This window comes from Ctenocephalides felis, unplaced genomic scaffold (assembly GCF_003426905.1).
Source record: "Ctenocephalides felis isolate EL2017-DRISC unplaced genomic scaffold, ASM342690v1 CF-g0.4_SCAFFOLD_01886, whole genome shotgun sequence".
Taxonomy (NCBI): Eukaryota; Metazoa; Arthropoda; class Insecta; order Siphonaptera; family Pulicidae; genus Ctenocephalides; species Ctenocephalides felis.
In genome coordinates this window covers 183,760,374-183,781,129 of record NW_020538040.1, presented here as the reverse complement: position 1 = coordinate 183,781,129, position 20,756 = coordinate 183,760,374, and the positions used below count along the sequence as shown (strand labels likewise).

The 20,756-nt window shown below is 27.0% G+C and overlaps 1 protein-coding gene across 2 annotated transcripts; it reads right to left on the bottom strand.

Annotated features, from left to right (window-relative positions):
- Positions 1–1,658: 1,658 nt before the first annotated feature.
- On the bottom strand, positions 1,659–5,880 carry LOC113377308 (beta-1,3-galactosyltransferase 5-like). Of its 2 annotated transcripts, none has more exons than XM_026617576.1 (4): positions 5,739–5,880; positions 3,389–3,565; positions 3,176–3,310; positions 1,659–3,040 (listed from the first exon to the last, which is right to left on the bottom strand). In XM_026617576.1, the coding sequence occupies exons 2-4, from the start codon at positions 3,561–3,563 to the stop codon at positions 2,187–2,189; spliced, it is 1,164 nt and encodes a 387-aa protein (XP_026473361.1). In that variant the 5' UTR covers positions 3,564–3,565; positions 5,739–5,880; the 3' UTR covers positions 1,659–2,186. The 2 variants fall into 2 exon arrangements, with proteins under 2 accessions (XP_026473361.1, XP_026473360.1); XM_026617575.1 differs by lacking the exon at positions 5,739–5,880 and adding an exon at positions 5,232–5,457 and having other exon boundaries at positions 1,663–3,040.
- Positions 5,881–20,756: the final 14,876 nt, after the last annotated feature.

Below are 20,756 nucleotides of genomic sequence, written 5' to 3'. Positions count from 1 at the left end.
AAATTCATATGCACGATTTTCTTGGGCTAATTTCAATATTATAAATAGACACCCCAATTTTATTAACTTCCCGAAGGAGAAGTTTGTTTTCATTAAAGAATCCGATCCGTTAATTTTATGTTTTCTCGACGTTTCAAGCCATTCTGAATCGAATGAGACCAAATTTGGAAAAAGTGTGTGTGTGTGTGTGTGTGTAAACAGATTATATTTATATAATTTTAAGGCTTGAAAAATATATTTGAAATAAACATTCATTATAACTAACATAATTAAATTATCATGCAACAAATTGAACAAAAAATATGAATCCCTTTACTTACTAATGAATTATCTCTCCGTCGAAATGTAATCCATAAATCCAAATCACAATCCCACGAACATTGCTGTATTGTAATATTTACTAATTACCTATAAATAAATAATAAGTACTTAGCAGAATAAACATTTATACTATATACAGAAATACACTATGTACAACAGAACAATTACTCACCTTTTTATATTAAGTCACTTATACAAATAAATTGTGTAATGGGTTCTGCCAAATCAAACTCCCACAAACTGTACTCACACGATTGGTTAATATTACAATCCCACATATTGTAATATTTAGCAATCAGTCCGTCCACCTACAAATAAATTATAAGAAATTAACTAACAACATAAAAATTAATTATTAACTTTATACAAAAAATAATTACTCACTTTTTCATATTGAGGTAAATGTGATTTCGTCCTGCTTCATATTCTTATAAAACAGCATTCTAAATTGATTTTTATTTCATTACATTTGACCTTAAGAACAATTTTTTAGATGAAATATGTATGTTTTAAAATTACTATAAATAACATAACAATTAATTAAAATTAAAATATAAACAAAATAATAATACGAATGATTGATTAACAAGTGGAACAAACAAAATTTTACAATATTGCATAAAAAATAAAAATAAAAATTTAAATTGGCTTTTATATGAATAATGAATGATTTTATATGAGCATGAAATGATCGATGTACATGAGTTCATTTTATTAAATAAAAGCCAAATTTTTCTTTTGGATTTATATTTTTATACTAATTGTAGTAGGCCTCCAGTTTATACATATCTACAATAATGTACAGTAATAATAATCAGTAACAATCCATTATAATTAATAATGCTTAATATTAATATATACATAAAATTAAATACTTCTTAAACAATAAACTGGTGGGCTAGAACAATCATTTAATGATGCATGCACACTTTTTTGTGCATTGCAAATTTCATTGTATCCTAAGACATATCTGTATGATTTCCAACTAATATTTGAAAAAATGATAATATAAAAACAAGCAAATACCAAGACTAAGAATTAATACACAACATGTAATAGAAGCCCAAAATTATAATACAAAATATACAAATAACGAGAACCACAACCATTTTAGACGTATTACATATAATCAGTCAGGGAACTTGCAAGTTTCATTACACATGGAAATCACCTAAATACTATATGTCTTAGTATACAATCTATTTACATAATAAACCAGAATAATTAACTTTTTGCCAATCTGTAACACTAACTGAATGGCTAGTATTATCAAAATGCATATAAAAAAATCCATATCTGATTAGATATTAGTCATTATACGTGCAGTTTTGATAAAGTATTGAATGTTTATATCACATTATTAAATTACTTAATTATTAACAGTTTAATTTGATGGGCAACACTGTGATTAATTGAAAAAAATAATTACATATGATTGGTTCTTTGCCATTCTTAGTATTGACTTATCTGGCATTATTCTGTTTTTCCAAAATCATCCGCTTCTTGGAGTTACTTTTAGATTAATATGTAAAAACTATTACTAACGAAAAGAATTCGAGTATCAAGTTATAATCACTGAGTTTGTTTACAAGAAATGAGTTTTCATTAAATAAATGCCTCAATGTCATTTATGAGTACGATAGAACTATGCTGACAGCATACATAACTTTGTTCCTAAATAGTTGAGAAAATGCCTTAATATTAAATTTGTCAACAATCTATAAAACTTCGATGATCTTTGAAAAGCCCATATGATTTTGAAAACATGTATCTTTTCTTAGAAATATTACAAATCTAAATGGTATAGGAAAAATTATATATTTCTCACTATTCCAAAAATTTCATAAACCTACTATATAAATATTCTATTTACATTTAGATCTCCCATCTAAAAGCTTCTTCCATAAATCAAATTGTTCACTGGATTTGATCATATGTATGCTAATTGCCTTTTGTATATTACAAGGATTAAATGATACACGTTTGTTTAAAAATTCTTTTACATGCACTAATTTTATTCCTAGTGAATGACCAACAATGCCAGTTATAAAAACATCTTCTAACTTAAGATATGTTTGATCTAGAGCTTTTGTGAATAAATCATGTATTAAATCTGAGGTAATCAAATAAGCTGGTCCTGTTGTAAAATCAGGAAATACAGCTGGCATATACTGCTGAGGGGCAACATAATATTTAGATTTCTTATTGCGAATAGGTTTCCACTTTTTTGCTAATCTTCCAAATATTGTTCTTGTATATTTGAAATGACTATCAATAAAACTAAGTAGTTTGGAAACATTTATGAACATATCATCATCTGTCTTAAGTACAAAATTCACTTTCGGACAATACGTATCAGTCCATTCTAACATAGATATCGTTTTCAATGTTAAATTATTATAACTGTCTATAAAACGTCCTCTTATAATATCACCATACATGTAAGACTCGGCTGAAATAGATTCTTCCAAGTCTTTGTTCAGTGTGGTCCCAAGAAAAAATCCCAAAGTGACATCTCTTCTTGTTCCATAATGACCCCAAGTTTGTCTTATAGCAACTCGTGCATCTTTATTACCTGGTGCTGACATTATTAGAATGAGCAATTTAACTTTGTTCCCCATGTCTGGACAGAGCAGGGGATTGGGCAGAGAATGACCCATTTCATAAATTCCATGTGCCATGATCGCTGACGAGTCAGCAATTATAGATACCACATTACCTGAAAAAATATGTAATTAATAATAGACTAGGAAACTAGTTTTCTAGAAAAACAATATTAGGGATAATTATTTTATATATTATTATCATATATTATTATCATATATCATGACAAGTTTCAGAATAAATATATTACCTTTTGATGTAGCTTTAAATGCTGAAGATTTTTGGTCAGTATTATTAGTAGTTTTATTGAATACATTAGTAACTAATATAGCTGCTTTGGAAACCATAACATCAACATCAGCTGAAACTGAAGTATTAAAATCATCTAAAAACAAAACGAAAACATGATATTAAAACTAATCCAACAAAAATATATAGAATACTATATAAAACTTTTATATACCACTGGTATGCCTGACTTTTATTGGATATGTATGACTACTATGTGATATAGCTCGTGTTGTGACATCAACTCCATTCGAGACACTCATTAATGAATAAGATAAATAAATTAGTAGGGTCAGACCCACCAATCCAAACATCATCAATTGTACCAAGCGTGTTGATTGAACTGCCATAGCTGGAAAAGAAAGTTATTTGTAAGTGAAAAATTAAGGCAATGATTATTACATAAAAATTTTCATTTAAAACAAGTAAGGAAAAATAAAATCAGGCGGAACACTATATGGAGTGGTATGAAATTATTCAATTCCATTCAAGGCTTCCGAAAGAGATAAAGATGACCAAAGAAGAGAATAAATTTAAAATTAAATTAAGAAAATATTATAAAAAAAATCTAGATAAATAAATTACTTGAAAGTATGAATGTAACCATATTATATATATAATAATGACATGTATAAAATAAATATATACTATTGCATAGATATTTTGTACAATCTCTCATACCAGATACATCCATCTATCTGAGATGTACAAAATTTATATCATAATTCAAATAAAAAAAAATTGAACCAAATGATTCATAAAAACAGTGGTAAAAACATTATGAACCTATAATATTATCTTGATAGATTGAAGTAATAAAATTAACCAATTGAATTTAATATGTTTGCAATAAAAAATGCATAAGGTTTATGGAAAAGAAAATGTATTAAATAATGTAAGAAATTTATTATAAAATAAATCGAGATTTTTTTCTATTAAAAAAGTACTAAACTAATTATTAAATGAGCATAAGTACACCCATCGAATAAAACAGCTGAACTTAATTCTATACTTGCAATAAAACCAAGGTTTCTTAAAAATCTCAATGAAAGAAAATATACAAATAATTAATAAATAACCGTGAGGGTGTTTAATAATTAGTAAAAGGTGTTCTTTCAATGTCACACTAAATAGTGTTAAATTTATAATAAACAAAGTGGGATAATAAAATAAATCAACTGAGTTTATAACGAAGAAAGATATACAACTAACTAATAAATAATCATGTAAAGAGGTGTACTTTTCAGTAAACATATCTGTGTACTGAATAATAATACAATTATTATGGAAAAAGAGTGCTAATAAAATAAATCAACTGAATTTTTTATATAGTTGCAATACAACTAAGAATTAATAAGGTTTCTCAAAAAAATCTCAATAAAAGGTAACATACAAATAATTATTAAATGATCGTTAGTACACTCTTTCAATAAAAATACCTGTGCACTAAATAACAGTAAAATTATTATGGAAAAAAGAAGCTAATAAATATATCAATAGAAAAATATAGAGATGCAACACAACCAGGAATAAATAAGGTTTCTCAAAAACTCTATAAAAAGGAAATAGACAAATAGTTATTAAATGATAACTATTAGACAACAAACATACCCGTGTACTAAATAACAGTAAAATTATTATGAAACAAAAAAGGAGTGAATAAATAAATCAACTGAACTTAAATATAGAGATGCAACACAACTAGGAACAAATAAGGTTTCTCACAAAATCTCAATAAAAGGTAACAGACAAATAATTTTTGATTGACCGTTAGTACACTCTTTCAATAGAAATACCTGTGTACTAAGTAACAGTTAAATTCTCAATAAAAGGTAACGAGAAATAATTATTGATTGTCCGTTAGTACACTCTTTCAATAAAAAAAATCTGTGTACTAAATAACAGTAATATTATTATGAAAAAAAAGAGCTAAATAAGGTTTCTCATAAAATCTCAATAGAAGGTAATAGACAAATAATTATTAAATGATCGTTAGTACACTCTTTCAATAAACATACCTGTCGTACTATGAGTATTCTGTAGTTTGTATTCTTTCTGACATTGTCATTTTGTTGTACATTTTGAGTATTTTGAGTTACTTTAATTTAATATAATTACAAACTAAAATGTGAGTATTTTTACTTAAAATTAACTTATGGCACGTATATTTACAACCAGATCCTTTTGAGATTCATAATTACTCAATGAATATTGAATAAAGCTTACATTTTAAAAGTTACATTATGTTTAAATTTAAAAGAGAGCAACTGTTGTAATTTAAACAATTACATTATTATTTAATATCAAACATATCAATCATTGAGTCTTTTTACACGCGTATTTTGTTCTTAAAATATCAGTTATAAGATTGTCTTGCATGTTTGTAAATATATATCGATTTAATATCAAGCATAAATAATTCTTACTAATTTTCTTAATTAGGTCAACATGAGTATTTAATTTTTAGTTTAGAGTATTGTATTTAATACATATCTTATACAATAATAATGAATCCTGGTACATACGATATCTAAAGCAATTCAATCATCTGTCAAACATAATTGCAAAAGCCAAAAGTCGTGAATGTCGGTTTATAATATAATATGACGATTAACATCGTGCTTAAAACATAAAATATGATTAAACTAATAATAATTAATATCACAATCTCGTGCACAATCTCACTATTTATAAAGCTTATCACATTTTTTTATATTTGCGTATGCTGCGATTTCGCAAATACTATCAGCTGTCATTTGAGCATGGTGTTGCCAGAGGACAAAATAAATATCCGGGGGTAAGTGACATCTCTTGACGGTTTATGGAAACACGATTGAAGTTGGCAGCACTACGGTGCAAATCTATGAATTAAGCAAGAATGGTTCAAAAACTTAATAATACAAATGTAAAAAAGCTAGTGATGCATGGCATTGTGCCTTAAGGCAAGTTGCTGGAACTTTCCGTACCAAAAATTAAATGATTAAAACAAACTTTGCAAACTTTTGAAAAATTAGATTTTTGAGAAATTTTGAAATTTTTAAAAAAATCTGTCTTTTTTGAAAAATTAGATTTTTTTTATATTTCGATTTTTTTTTTGAAAATTTTGAAATTCGGAGTCGAAATATCAAAGCGCGTAAGCACCGCGTAGTCGTCTAACGTGTAAATATTGGTACGGAACCCATATAAATGTACACAAAATTTGTACTTATTATAATCTTTATAAAATATCTGATAATGCGATGTGCATATGTATAATGTTCATTTTAGACCGCAAAATGACATTATTTTTTGGATAATTGGAGACGTTGGACCTGCCTTTACAAAAATGTTACCAGTTTCAATTACAGTTTCAATTAATTTCAATACAAATAAGAAGTTTTTTGAATCATTCGAATCGGACGCTCTGTTCTCTCAAAAATTGAATTATCATTTTTGACACTTTTTGCACCGTATCTTCGAAACGGCTAAACCTGTCTTTGCTAAAAAATAATCAGCACGTCTCCCTATAAACAGGAATCGAATGTTTTTTGAATCATTGAAATCAGTTGATTCGTGTTCTCGAAATCGTCGACGAAAAATTGTATCCGTACATACATACACACATACATCATTTTTTTCTATGATATACCAAAATGTTCAGAAACCTTAGAAACGCAAAGATATATAAATCTTTTGTTAACTAGTTGTAAGAACACTTGATGGCAGTATGTTTTTAATAGCTCTTTTCATACTTATATAAGCTAATTGAAACAATTATATATATATGCAAACAATATTATATTATGATAGTATAATGATATTCCCAGAATAGGTGTATACAATTTGTATCTGTATGTAAAAATCAATGTATGTATTTAAGACAAATAAAGCAAATTTTCAAATTTTAAAAAAAAAGATATATAAAAATTTTCATTTTCGATTTTTTGTTGGGATTTTTTTCACAAAAAAATTTGGAGATTTTGAATTTTATTAATTTGATAGTACAAGTAATTAAATTTGTGATTGAGTTGCTTAATTCTTAACTTTAAGGTATCTTAAAATTCAATCTAGTTGGAAATGGCAACTTTGTACACTCAAACATACTTTTTCCAATTTTGGTCTCAAATAATAATTCACAATGACTTGAAACGTCAAGAAGACAAAATTATCAAATCGGACTTTCTGGCAAAAAAATAAAATTCTTTTTCGAGCAGTTAATAAAAAGCCTGTAGGCATTCTTACTTGTTTTCTAAGTTAACATATTTAGTCTTGAAATTAACAAAATCTAGTTTTGAGCTTTGTTATAATATTATGAATTTTCATATTAGCAATTAAAAGAGACTCATTCAAAAAGAATGAAATACTGTAATAAAAAACAACTAAATTAACATTTTGATATACAATTTTAGTAAAATCTTGAACCTTAATTTGGCTTCGGAGAAGTTCATAATTTATCTAGCTAATAACTATTCTGATTATTTTTGAGATACAATACGTTTCGGTTCCATTAATTAGCCCAATTATCAGTTTTTGGTTAATAATGAATGAAATTAATCAGATGATAATATAATATGAGAACAATTCGGTGAATGATGAAGAGATCATGACCTTCGCCTTGTTACCTTCAATACATTTATGCCATGGTTAATGAGACTGCTAAAGGTGAAGAATTCAAATTGTTTTCTTAAATGAGGTTTAACAAATCTTAATATATATATATATATATATATATATATACATCATGATTGTTTTTTTAAACTAAATCCTCATATTTTCAAAAAGTTATTTATTTAAATTTTTTAGTGTTTCTACATTTCGGGGATGTCCTCTTTTTTCACGTCACGTCAATGTTTTGTTTTTATAAAAATTGTTTAAATTATTTGAGTAAAAGTTATATTTAAAGGTAATATTTTATTTTTGTAACGATTTATTTTACGTATTTCTAGTTTATGTTCCCTGGCTCGTTTTTTAAATTTTTGTTTTATTTCACTAACGTATGATGCTGTGCAATCTTTACAATTGATTTTGCAAATCGTATAGTATTTTTTCATTCCTGTTGTAATTAATATTATATATTATAAAAAAAATTAAATAATATAAAAATCATATAAAATTAAATCATATTTGATCATATAAGTAAGAGTTATACTATTAATTTGTTTTGTATTGAAAATAGCAAATACATTTGGTATGTAAGAAATTTTTAGGTAAGTTTTTTTATATTATTTTTAATTTGCATGTCTATTTCTGTTTACTCTATTCAATTAACTGCAAGTAAAATCCATCGATCTACTGAATACAATATAGTGTTAATTTCATGCCTGTGATTTTTGTTTATAATGTTTATATATATATATATATATATATATATTATATATATATATATATATATATATATATATATAAAGAAATAATCATATAGAATTCGTTTGTTTGCAGACAAGTCTGTACGACAATTTTTTTCGTAATCAGAAACCCGACATTCATAATTTGGAATTATCAGTATTTCCTGTGACCAGTAATTTTTGGTTTTAAATAGATCATATTTTATCGGATGATTTTTTAGCATTCAATGTGGTTTATAAAAATTAATTTTGAAATAATTAATTTAACTTATACTTAATCACAACTTCCCTTTCGATCAAGACTGCGAATATATTCATATATACTCAAGTAAATAAAAATTTGCAGCTATGTGTTTTTAGGAAAATTTGATTTTTTGTGAATATTCATTGAGGGCTTATTGACTAGCTAACAGAAGTTTCTGCTTGATGTCAGGCAGCAGTGACATCGGATTTTATTTTGAAATATAGATAGCAATATGTTTCCAAGCGAAACAATTATTTACCCATCATTCCTTCATCAATAAAAAATTCAAAAGTATTACACAAATTGTAATAATAAATTTATCACAAAGAGATGAGACAACCGTTTGGGTTGCCATCTATAAAACCACGTCATTAAGAAAAAGTAATCACAACATCTTATAAAACATATAAAGTTCTGATTGCTGTTAAAAAATATATAAATAAAAATATTTTCAATTCAATGCAATTTTTTTTACTTCTCGATGGAGATATGCAATATATTTGTCAATGTGTCTGACCTAAAAGTGTGATAAGGTAGATAAATGTTATTTACCTTTGGAAGCATATATATATATATATATATATATATATATATATATATATATATATATATATATATATATAATTCTTATATATTAATATGTATATATATATACAAGTTAATCGATTGATATTCACTTTCATTTGTGAGTAAAAAAGAAAGTAGATTGTAGTGTGTAATATGATCGCTCTAAGTGCCTACACATTAATAATTTATTTAGAATTATTTGAACATTTTATTATATATACATAAAGAAAGAAATTCGATAATTTTTATCAATTTATATTACCATATATTATTTAACGTTTCTTATTTTTATTAACAGAAATCAAAACTATTTGTTGTTATATTTCAAAACTATTCAATGTACCGTAAAAAACTGGAATTAATTATAAACACAAACTGCATATTTGAATATAAAAATGAAGAATTTTTTATAGGAATTAACGTTAAATTGTAAATAAATTATATTGTTTATTTACGAAGTGAATTAATGCAAACATAATGGAAATATCTGAATTTCAATAATTTAAAGAGTGACGAAAATTTCGTCAGGAATTAAATTCATATGTATAATAACTCGTATATATATATATATATATATATATATATATATATATATATAATACAAAAAACTTTGTATCAGGAAACTATTTAGATTTTAGAAAGAAAACTCAAATTGTTTCCAAAAAAACAAAATTAATAGATTTTCATACGTTTCGAGCCCTTGTTTGACTCTTCTTCAGTGAATAAGACATATAAATTATTTCAAAAATACAGAAACCACATTCAATGCTTTTTGTATATTTTATGGTTTTCATATAATTTGTGTGTTTTCTTCTCTGAGAAAATATTATACCAGGACTTAGAATGTATGAAAGCATATTAAAATTTGTATGATTTTATTTTTTTAAACAAAAAGCCTTCTTTTTGCAATTTTTTTTTTATTTGCTGTCTGTTTATTTTTCATGGTATGTCCTGTTCTTCAGGAAAAAAAATTCATACCCTTAAATAAACACTCACTAAAACTTTTTATACCTTAAATAAAAATTATATTTAATAAAACTTTGAGTTATGAGGGTAGATGATTGAGTGTATATTGATCAATTATTTTAGATCAGAAAAATAAAATCATAAATAATTTTGGCTATCCAAAAAAGCTTGAACTCAAAAGTTATGTATAAATCTTTATATTTGTATAAAATTAGATAACTTTGTATGATATAATTTTATTGATATTTATGAATTTCTCTTCTATATATATAATTATGTATGTTTATGAACCGAGAAGTTAGCATATATATACTCGTATATATATATATATATATATATATATATATATATATATAGTGAAAGTGTGAAATATATATGTATGTTTATACCGTGATCTATGAGACAAAATAGAGTATTACCCTGGTAATTTAATCAACAAAAATAAACCGAGACTAATGCCAGATAGGTTGGCTCTGGCAAAGTCTATTGAGGAACATTAATATGTTATATGTGGCGTGCTTTGCAGTGGGTAAACTATTCATATATTTTTTAATACTAATTTGAATACTATAATACTAATTAAAAAACTTGATAATCAAAATTACGAAATGATTGACTCGATACGTTATAACTTATATCAAGATTATCATTCAGAGTAAAAAATTAAATGTAAAAACCAAAAAATTTTAAAAAGATCCTGAATTTTATGTAATATTTATGAATTGTTCATTTTATTAATATCACAGACCAAGCAAGGGAACTAAAAGTTAAACTACATATATGACTGCATAAGTAATAGTTTTTTTTAAATATTTAGTTGAAAATATCACACAATACTTCAGAATTCTCTGATTGTAACATTTTTAGATTTTTGTCACTGAATGATGGTCTTGATGTAGACCGAAACGATGGATTCAAGAATTTTTGTGTTAAGGATTAATTGATGTTATGACTGAATAAAGTCATCTATAAATATATATCAACTCTAAATTTACATTTTTGAATATAGCAATCAATTCCTTCAATTAAAAATGGTAAATGAATTTTTACTTTTTAATATTAATACGTTTTGACAATTGATATGTGTTATCATTCATTAAATTAAACCTGAAGAAATCAAAACACAAAATTTGAACATTATTTTCATAATAATGAATAATTTAATTAACAAGCACCAAAACTATTTTAAAACAAATCATGCTTCGGTATTTTTTGTTAATTAAATTTTTAATTTAAAAAAAAATATTGCTTAAATTTTCTGTTTTGGTTTATCTTATTATTAGTTTGATTTACTGAATGATGGCACATATTAAGTATCAAAACGTAAAAATCAAAGAGTAAAAATTCATTTACCATTTTTAAATCACTGAATTGTCTGCTAATTATATCAAATAAGAAAAAAATTAAGGTATATATATACATATATATTTACTTGAAGTGTTTATTTGTAGCCAAATAGTCAAAACAAAATATAATAAATAATTGAATTGACGTTTCGACATTGTATGGGTGTCATCATTCAGCATGTTTAACAAATTCAAGTCAGGAAAAAGACGCAACACACAATTTTTAGAAACTATAAAAATAAATAACAAACCAGTGAAATAAAATAAATAAATAATTTTTTTTTATTGGTTCAAAAATTTACTGGTTAGTGTAGTTGTAAAATAATATTGTAATAGTGTAGTTGTCTTCAAATATTGTGTTGTGTTTTTTCTTGGTTTGGTATGTATTGATATTTTTATTTGTTATATTTTGTAAATTTTCAAATCGTTTTAAAATATTTTTTTTAGAATTTGTTTAACGTGCCAAATGATTTGTACACATACACTGTGGAAATGCACAAAATAATTAGTTAATTATTTAATGCTTTTTATTTCGACTATTTGGCTGCAAATATACATTTCAATAATATGTTGAACAAAAAAAAATCCAAAGTTTATACATACATATATATGTATGTATATTCATGTGAGTATGAGTATGGATGTGTAAATGATAATATCCTTACTTCTGAATGCCATGTCCTAATAATTTTATGATTCATATAGAATATATCGTAACAGCACCAAAAACACTTATCGCAAAGAAACCACATTATAAATATAAAATCACATGTTTCCATCACATTTGAGCCATCTCACTGAATTAAAACAGCACATAACCACCCACAGATCTGTGCACAGACACATTTCGTCGACGTCAGTGTAAAATAAAAGAGATCATAGTAATATAAAATGACGAAATGATAGGGAACGCTAAATTAAATGCTAATGCTAATGCTAATGTTGCCGTCCGAACGCGGATGACAATTTGCATGTGTCCGCGCACATGCTCGAACACGGACCAACTGGCGGTGCCCATGCCGGTGCTCATGGCGGTGGCGGTGGCGGTGTCGGTGGTGGACCGTCGTAGATAATAGACAACTTTTACACTTTTACACTTTAACGCTTTTACGTTCATCGTTGCCTGCCAGTCTGCCGCTATTTACCTGCGATCGTCTTCCTCTTGTTCGTCAGGAACCTGAACGCTGATGCAGCTAAATACATCTTATTCGGCAAATTTGATTTTACCATGAGTCAGACTATTCCGGTTTCGACTATTTTCTGCCGACTCGTTCATTTCAACATAGGAATTGAATTAATAGAATCAAACCGCCAATACCCCGAAACTTTGGCCAGTTCGGAGTTTGGCCGACTGCTCGACTTCCGACTGTCCGACTGATCGCGTATCAATCAATCAATCGGCAATATGCAACGGTCAATGCATACGATTATACCACTCTCACTACTTTTTTTAACTGTGATTGTGACTCGATCATAACGCACATACATCGTGCATTAGCTGTTCCGATTATAATATTTGAATTATTCGACACTTATTCGATAATTAATACTAAAATACTCGCAGACTAAACAAATAGTCATGGTCCAGTAATTGGTCATTATATAGGATCATTTTACACTTTTTAGTTCAGGTTCGTTATTTACATTACTTAATTTTTTTCCATTATTAAATTTATTAAATTTTTAAATAAAAAAAACGAGTGGTGAATGGCATCGTGCCTTAAATCAAAATGCTAGAACTTTCCGTAATGAAATATTCGAGGATTAAATGGTGGCTGAAAAATTGTATCCATACATACACACACACATCCATTTATTCTGAGTTTTGTCAAAATGTTCAGAAATCTTAAAGACGTGAAGAAATGTAAAGATTTTCAATTTCGATTTTTGGATGATTACAAAGTCTACGGTAAGTTAAAAAATAAATATCGAAAATGGTTCGAATTTTATTTTTAACTAGTAGAGCACGACATCGCACGTTAAGGCAAAATTCTGGAACTTCCCAAAAATTTAAATTAAAAAAAAAAAACTTTTTTGAGAATTTTGAAAAAATGAGATTTTTAAAATATTGAAATTATTGAAAAAATTGACTTCTTTTGATAAATTTTAACTTTGTATTATATTTTGATTTTTTTTTTAAATTTGAACTTTATTTCGAAGCAATCGTGCTGTTTCAGAGAAGAAATAACAAAGTCAAAGTCTATCGTATAAACATTGGTATGGAACCCATAAAAATTCAAACAACATTTTTACTTATTATTAAAATCTCTATAAAATATCTGATAATTTGACGTGCATATGTCTAATGATCATTTTTGACCGCAAATTGGCATTTTTTTTACTGTTTTCACTCGATCTCCGCTAGACCTGCCTTCCCAAAAATTTAATCAATTATCCTTTTTTTGAAAACTTTGAAAAAATATTTTCAACAGTCAAGGACTCTACTGAGCACGATCCTGAAAAGGAAAGGAAACTGGATCGAACCACTTCTGCAAAAAGAGTGTCTCCTGCACGACGTCGTCGAAGGTAAAATAGAAGAACTGAAAGGAATGGGAAGAAGAAGAATGCAGATGATTGATAAATTATGCGAGAAGAGAAAATACAGGGAACTGATAGCCAAAGCTCAGGATCAAGAAGCATGGAAGCAGAACTTTGGTAAGAAAAATACATGAAAAATGGGAGGAAAAAATAGTGGTAATGGGAATAATAGACGACGAAAGGCAAGAGAATCATTGATTTTGGTGGCTCTCGCACTATGGACCTGCCTTCGGGCAGACTACCATTTATTATTATTAAAATACATGATGCACATATGTCTAATGATCATTTTTGACCCCCAAATGGCATTTTTTTAAACTTATTGATTTTTTATATTCAATTTCTTTTCCTGCGAGAATTCAATTATATATTGAAACGTTTGCAAGCATAAAGATTGTGAATTTTTTTTTGAATTGATTACTCGTATATTTATAATTAAAATTTCAAAACAACATATGTACTTTGCGTTTTCAGGACATCGTCAAGTATATGCTATTAGTTAGAAGAATAAATATTATGATATATTTTTCAGATTCGTCAGGCACTGTTTTCAATAATGAGAATATCAATGACGTATAAACTGTTTTGGATTATAAAAAATAAATTGAAAACAACAATCTGCATTAAAAAATTATGACGCCTCTGCAACTACGCGCATATAGATTCCCAAGGATTCTAAAACATTTTTAAATATAAAACAAATAAAAAAAAAATTTTTTTTAAATTAATAATAATAATATTTATAATAAAAATGGCTAAACATTTAAGCATGCATTTTACAAATGTAAATTTATGAGAATACAGGGTCATGTATATCTATACTCAATTTTGAAGAAACAATTAAAAAAAATGTAATGAATACATAAAACCAGTGGGGCGCATGGCATCGTGCCTTAAGGCAAATTGCTGGAACTTACCGTACCAAAAATTATTTTTGTTAACAAATTAACAGTTTTGAAAAAAATTTACTCTGATAAATTAGATTTTTGAGAAACTATAAATTTTTGGCAAAAATTTACTTTTTTTGAAAAAAAAACTTTTTGAAGAAAAGTGTATTTTGAAATATTTTGGAAATTCCGAACTTTTTTTCAAAACAATCGTACTGCTTTAACTGCATAGAGACGAAATATCGAAGCGTGTAAGCGCCGCGCCGCCGTCTAACATATAAGCATTGGTACGGAACCCATAGGAATGTCATCATTTTTTTTTTACTTTTTTTACTAGATCTCCGAAACCGCTAGGCCTGCCTTTATGAAAATTTGACCAGTTCTTCATCTTGTTAATACAAGTAAAATGTTTTTTGAATTATTCAAATCGGACGCTCCGTTCTCTTAAAAACTGAGTTACCGTTTTTGGCAGTTTTTGCCCCATATCTTCTGAACGGCTAGACCTGCCTTCGCCAAAAACTAATCAGCACGTCTCCTTATCAATACGAATCGAATGTTTTTTTTAATTATTCAAATCGCTTCATCCGTGTTCCCAAAATCGTCGACAAAAATTTGTATCCGAACACACATACACACACGCACACACACACACAACATACACACACATACATCCATTTTTTCTAAGGTATGCCAAAATATTCAGAAATCTCTGAAACGTAAAGATATATAAAAATATTCATTTTCGTTTTTTTGCGATTACTATAACTTACCCTACGGGAAGTTAAAAAAATCTATAGTTTTTATTGCAGTTATTACCCAAAACCTTTATACTTAACACAATGAAACGTTCCAGTGTCGTCAGACAGCTTGATGTCAAGCAGTGTAAGTGAAATATGAATAGCAATGTTTCTTAGTGAGAATAGAGTTTGCACGGCATTGCTGTATCACCAAAAAAATCATCAGCATGAATGATAGAAATCACACAGAAATTAGAAAACCATTTGGGTTGCAAGCCACGTCAATTAGGAAGTTAGCAAAACTGCATAACACTAGTTAAGTTTTGATTGCTGGTAAAAATATGTATAAATTTTGCTATAGTGTAATGTACTATTAGCAACTGAAAAAATATTCATTGCAAAATATATACACGAAATTCCTTCATTCGTAATGGTTAAAGTAATAAAAATTATGATCAATTAGCAATCGTGTCATTAAAAAATTTCAAAATAATATTTCAACGGTGTTTCGAAATAAGTGCATCTTCTAAAAACTTTCCAAATCAATAAAGTGAAGTGAAGAATTAAAATAGGTTATAGTATAGTATTAATTTAGTCGCAAGCGATTTTGTTCGCGCTTGACTATCACTTATTATTAATTAGCGCCTAGAGATTAGTACGTGAAACAAAATGGGTACACATGCCGTTGTATTTATTTATAATATAATTGCTTAGTACCACATTGCTTAACGATTTTACATTATCTTTATATATACGTAATATTTAATGACCTCCAATGGAACCGGCCAAAAATTCATTACCTCGAAGGTAATGAAGATTTTCGTCATTAGAGTCATCGTCATTAGCTCATACGATCTAAAAAAAAACATTGCATCAGAAGAATTGATGCTGGATAGATTTTGATAAATGACCATTAGGGTAATATGGGTATTTTTCATTTTTTTTTGCAAATGATAAAAAATATTAGCTTTAAGTTAGTCCGCACTCTAATTAGAGTTTTTAATAGAAATAACATGGGTACAATTCCATTTTAGAATTTTATAACTTAGTGACAAGTGAATCAAAATTTTGAGAATAATATTGTATTTGCTTATTTTGATCATAAATAAAAAAATACAACAAAAATTTGATATATTTCATAAAATAAGTATTTATTTAGGAAGAAGAACCAAGAAACTTTGGCTGGTGTGTGGACTATCTTAAAGTTAAAATTAAAATCTAAAGCTTTCATAGAATTCTTTTTTTATTTATTTGGAAGCATTTGAGACATTGGGAGCAAAAAAATTCAAAAATATCCATAATAAGGACCACCCTAATTTATATCTTATATATAAAATTATTCTGTACGGATGTATGATTTGATACTTCTCCTAAACGGGTAATCGGATCTTGATAAATCTTTTTAGAGTTTGTCAAAGGATTTTTTTAAGATTTAATGAACTATAAGACAATAGTAATATTGTAGAAATAAATGGCAAAAATTACAAAAAACCACTTATCATTGTTTGACATTGAAAACATTTGAGCTGTCTTCTGCTAGGAGTGTCAATTCACTTGAAATTTGAATTTAGTTGAAATTATTAGCTTAGATAATATTAGAATATAATATACAAGAAAAATGTAATGTCTACATTATTATTGCCGAAAAACAGCTGAGATGTGCCAGAAATTAAAATAATATAAGATACAGTCAACAGTATATGTTCGGCAGATGAAACTATACACTTCAGTTTAATAAAAACGCAATAAGTCCAAATTTGCATTACATTTACTACATTATATTTAATTATACAATTATTTAACAATATTTCTACTTATTGAGAAAATGATTTAGAATTTTATTTCATGTGTCAAAAATCATATCATCAGCAAAATATATATCCACAACTTCAGTTATTTCCTTCATTATCAATATGAAAACGCATATGTTGTCCATAAGAAAATATTTCATCTCCCAGAACGTGCCCAATCTCTTACTTTCAGAAAATAAATTATATTCTAAATTTTTGAGCATTCTTATTGTTAGCATTGGTCACGTTTATACAGATTTTTTAATTGAAAAAAGAAAATTTGTTGATTATTAACGGCTTGCTATACATTTTTCAGGTGGTGTAACCCATTTATGTCCTAGGGCAGCGGTCGGAGAACTTTTTTTAATTATTATCCTAAAATATTTTGCCTAATATAAGTTGATATTACCACCATTGCAAAGAGATAATGTAGTAAATTTCCCATATATAATAAATTCAGTAAATAATGATATCAATTAAAAATCCATACTTTTACCAAAAACTCCATTTTTACCCAAATTGGGGTGATTTATCCCGGTTGCCTGACCACTGTCCTAGAAAATCATTTTCCGAAGACCTGTAATATTTTGGAACGTTTAGAAGATGAACTTCGTCACTAAATATAATTTCATTAAGCTCATTGAGAAAATTTTTCAATTGATTATAAGGAAACAGCACCAACTGATACCTTTGGAACAATTTTAGAACTTCCACCAATGGTTCAGGACGTTGACGACAAATTTGAAACTTTGGAAAACATTCTAGTACTTATCCAGTTTCATCTAATGGCTTGAATTTGGTATAGCCATTTTTGAGATAACGTCGACAAAAAGTCAAAATTTTGCTACACATAATTTTTCTAATTTTGGTGTCAAACGATTCAGAATCATTTGAAAATTAACAAATCGGTTTTTCTTGCAAATACATAAACTTCTCTATATAATTCATAAAATCCAAAAAAAATCTGCTAACGAATGTCAATTTGCGTACAATAAATTGCATTACAGGTAGGTCAGGGCTATTATTATTACAATCTATTATATAACAAGTTCAAATACTTACGAGCACTCATTTGTATATTCCAAGTGGAGATTATTATGACGATATTACATTGAATATGCGGCACAATTACGGGAAACTGCAATTGAAGTGTTTTTAATTATTTGAGAGACTCAAGGTACACATTTTGTAATACATCTTTATGAGCAGTCTCTCAATTCTTATGTAAATGACCAAATAGTTGAAGAAATTAAAATACCTGCATAAAATTAGATATCATTGTAAAGAGATATAGGGGCCAATTTTTGGATAAAATTAGAGTCCTACCTTCGTAGTAAAAAATATCAAAAAGTAGTGTATTTGCTGTGCGAACAGGCGTTTCACACATAAAACCTAACCTACAAAATGCCCAAACGCAAATAACAATTTTATCACAAGTGCGACTTACTGATGTCTCCTTGATAACACATACGTGAAGTTAGGTTTTATGTGCAAAACGCCTGATCGCACAGCAAATACATGGTTTTCTGACAGTTTGTTACTACCAACTTATACGAAGATAGACCCATAATATAACATTACCACAATTGGTCTCATTTGTTTGCAGCACAACAGGTTTAGTCCAGGTATCCAGTAAAGTTCTACTTCCTCAATCCAATTTGCGACTTTGTCCAACCAAATTACTTTCTTCATTTTATTTTTTAACTTTTGAGTCCAATTTCTTCTAAGTTCTGATTGCTGTTGAAACAAATAGAAATAAAATTTATCATTTTTAATAATTTTGCAGTACAAAATTGTAGGTCCATGGCCATGTTCTATTCGAAAATCTGAGTTCTCTCACAATCAACTCAATGCCATCTCAAGAACGCATAGAATTAAAACGACAAATTGCTGTTTGCTCACTAATTACCTTCAAATATGTTCTATACATCATAGTAAAAAAAAACTGCATAAAGTATTTTTAGATACTGATGGACTTTTTTACATTTATGGTTGACCAGCTACAGCAAAAACTATTTTGTTAGGCTTTAATTAATTTTTACAAATACATCAACTTTAGGGAGATTATTGTTTTTCCTATCAAATCTACTACTAAAAAAAGTTTTGTCAAAATTATAGATATTAAAACTTCTATTTGATCTGCTTCTAGATAGTATTCTTAGATTTTGTCTAAACTTATCCCAGTTGAAGATTACCAGCACTGTTACACAAGTATATTTTTAAAACTAATTAATTAATTAACTGCCAAATTTACATTATTAAGTGAACACATATTAAATAAATAAAAAATGTAATAGAAACCACATATTTTGTTCTTTTTTATCGGTAACAAATTATCTAAATATAATATTGACAAATGGTAATTTATGTTATATTCAAACATTTTACGTATTGACCAAAAATAATTCACATTTGTTATTCAAATATCAAATATTACATTATTCCAGATAAGTAAATGCTAGGTAAATTTACTATCTCCAGTAATTATATATTATATCTTTAGATCTTAAATTATTTGTTCTATATAGTTTTAATGTAGGTAAGTAAGAATAGAAAAGGCATTTCTTCCAACTTTAAGATAATTCAACATCATAGGACAACTTTTATCATAAAATTCTTCTCTGTTTTAATAAAACAAATTCGCCCAGGAAATGATATGTCTTAATCTCAAAATCGCAACCAAATTTTTATATAAAACTAGCTGTAAGTGGAATTCTGTCTTAAGGCAATTAAGGCATCGTGCCTTAAGGCAAATTGCTGGAACTTCCCGTACCAAAAATTATTATTTTTTTAAAAACGATTAACATTTTTGAAAAAATTTTACTTCAAAAAAATTAGATTTTTGAAAAACTATAAATTGGACAAAAAATTACTTTTTTTGAAAAAAAAATTTTCAAAGAAAAACATTTTTTTTTAATTTTTTTTTTTTGAAAAAAAAAATGTTTTCTTTATTTTGACATATTTTGGAAGATCTGAACTTTTTTTCAAAGCAATCGTATTGCTTTAACTGCATATAGATAAAATACAAAGCGCGTAAGCGCCGCGTCGTTGTCTAACGGATAAACATTGGTACGAAACCCATAGGAATGTAAACAAAATTTATACTTATTGTTAAAATCTCTATAAAATATCTGATAATTTGAT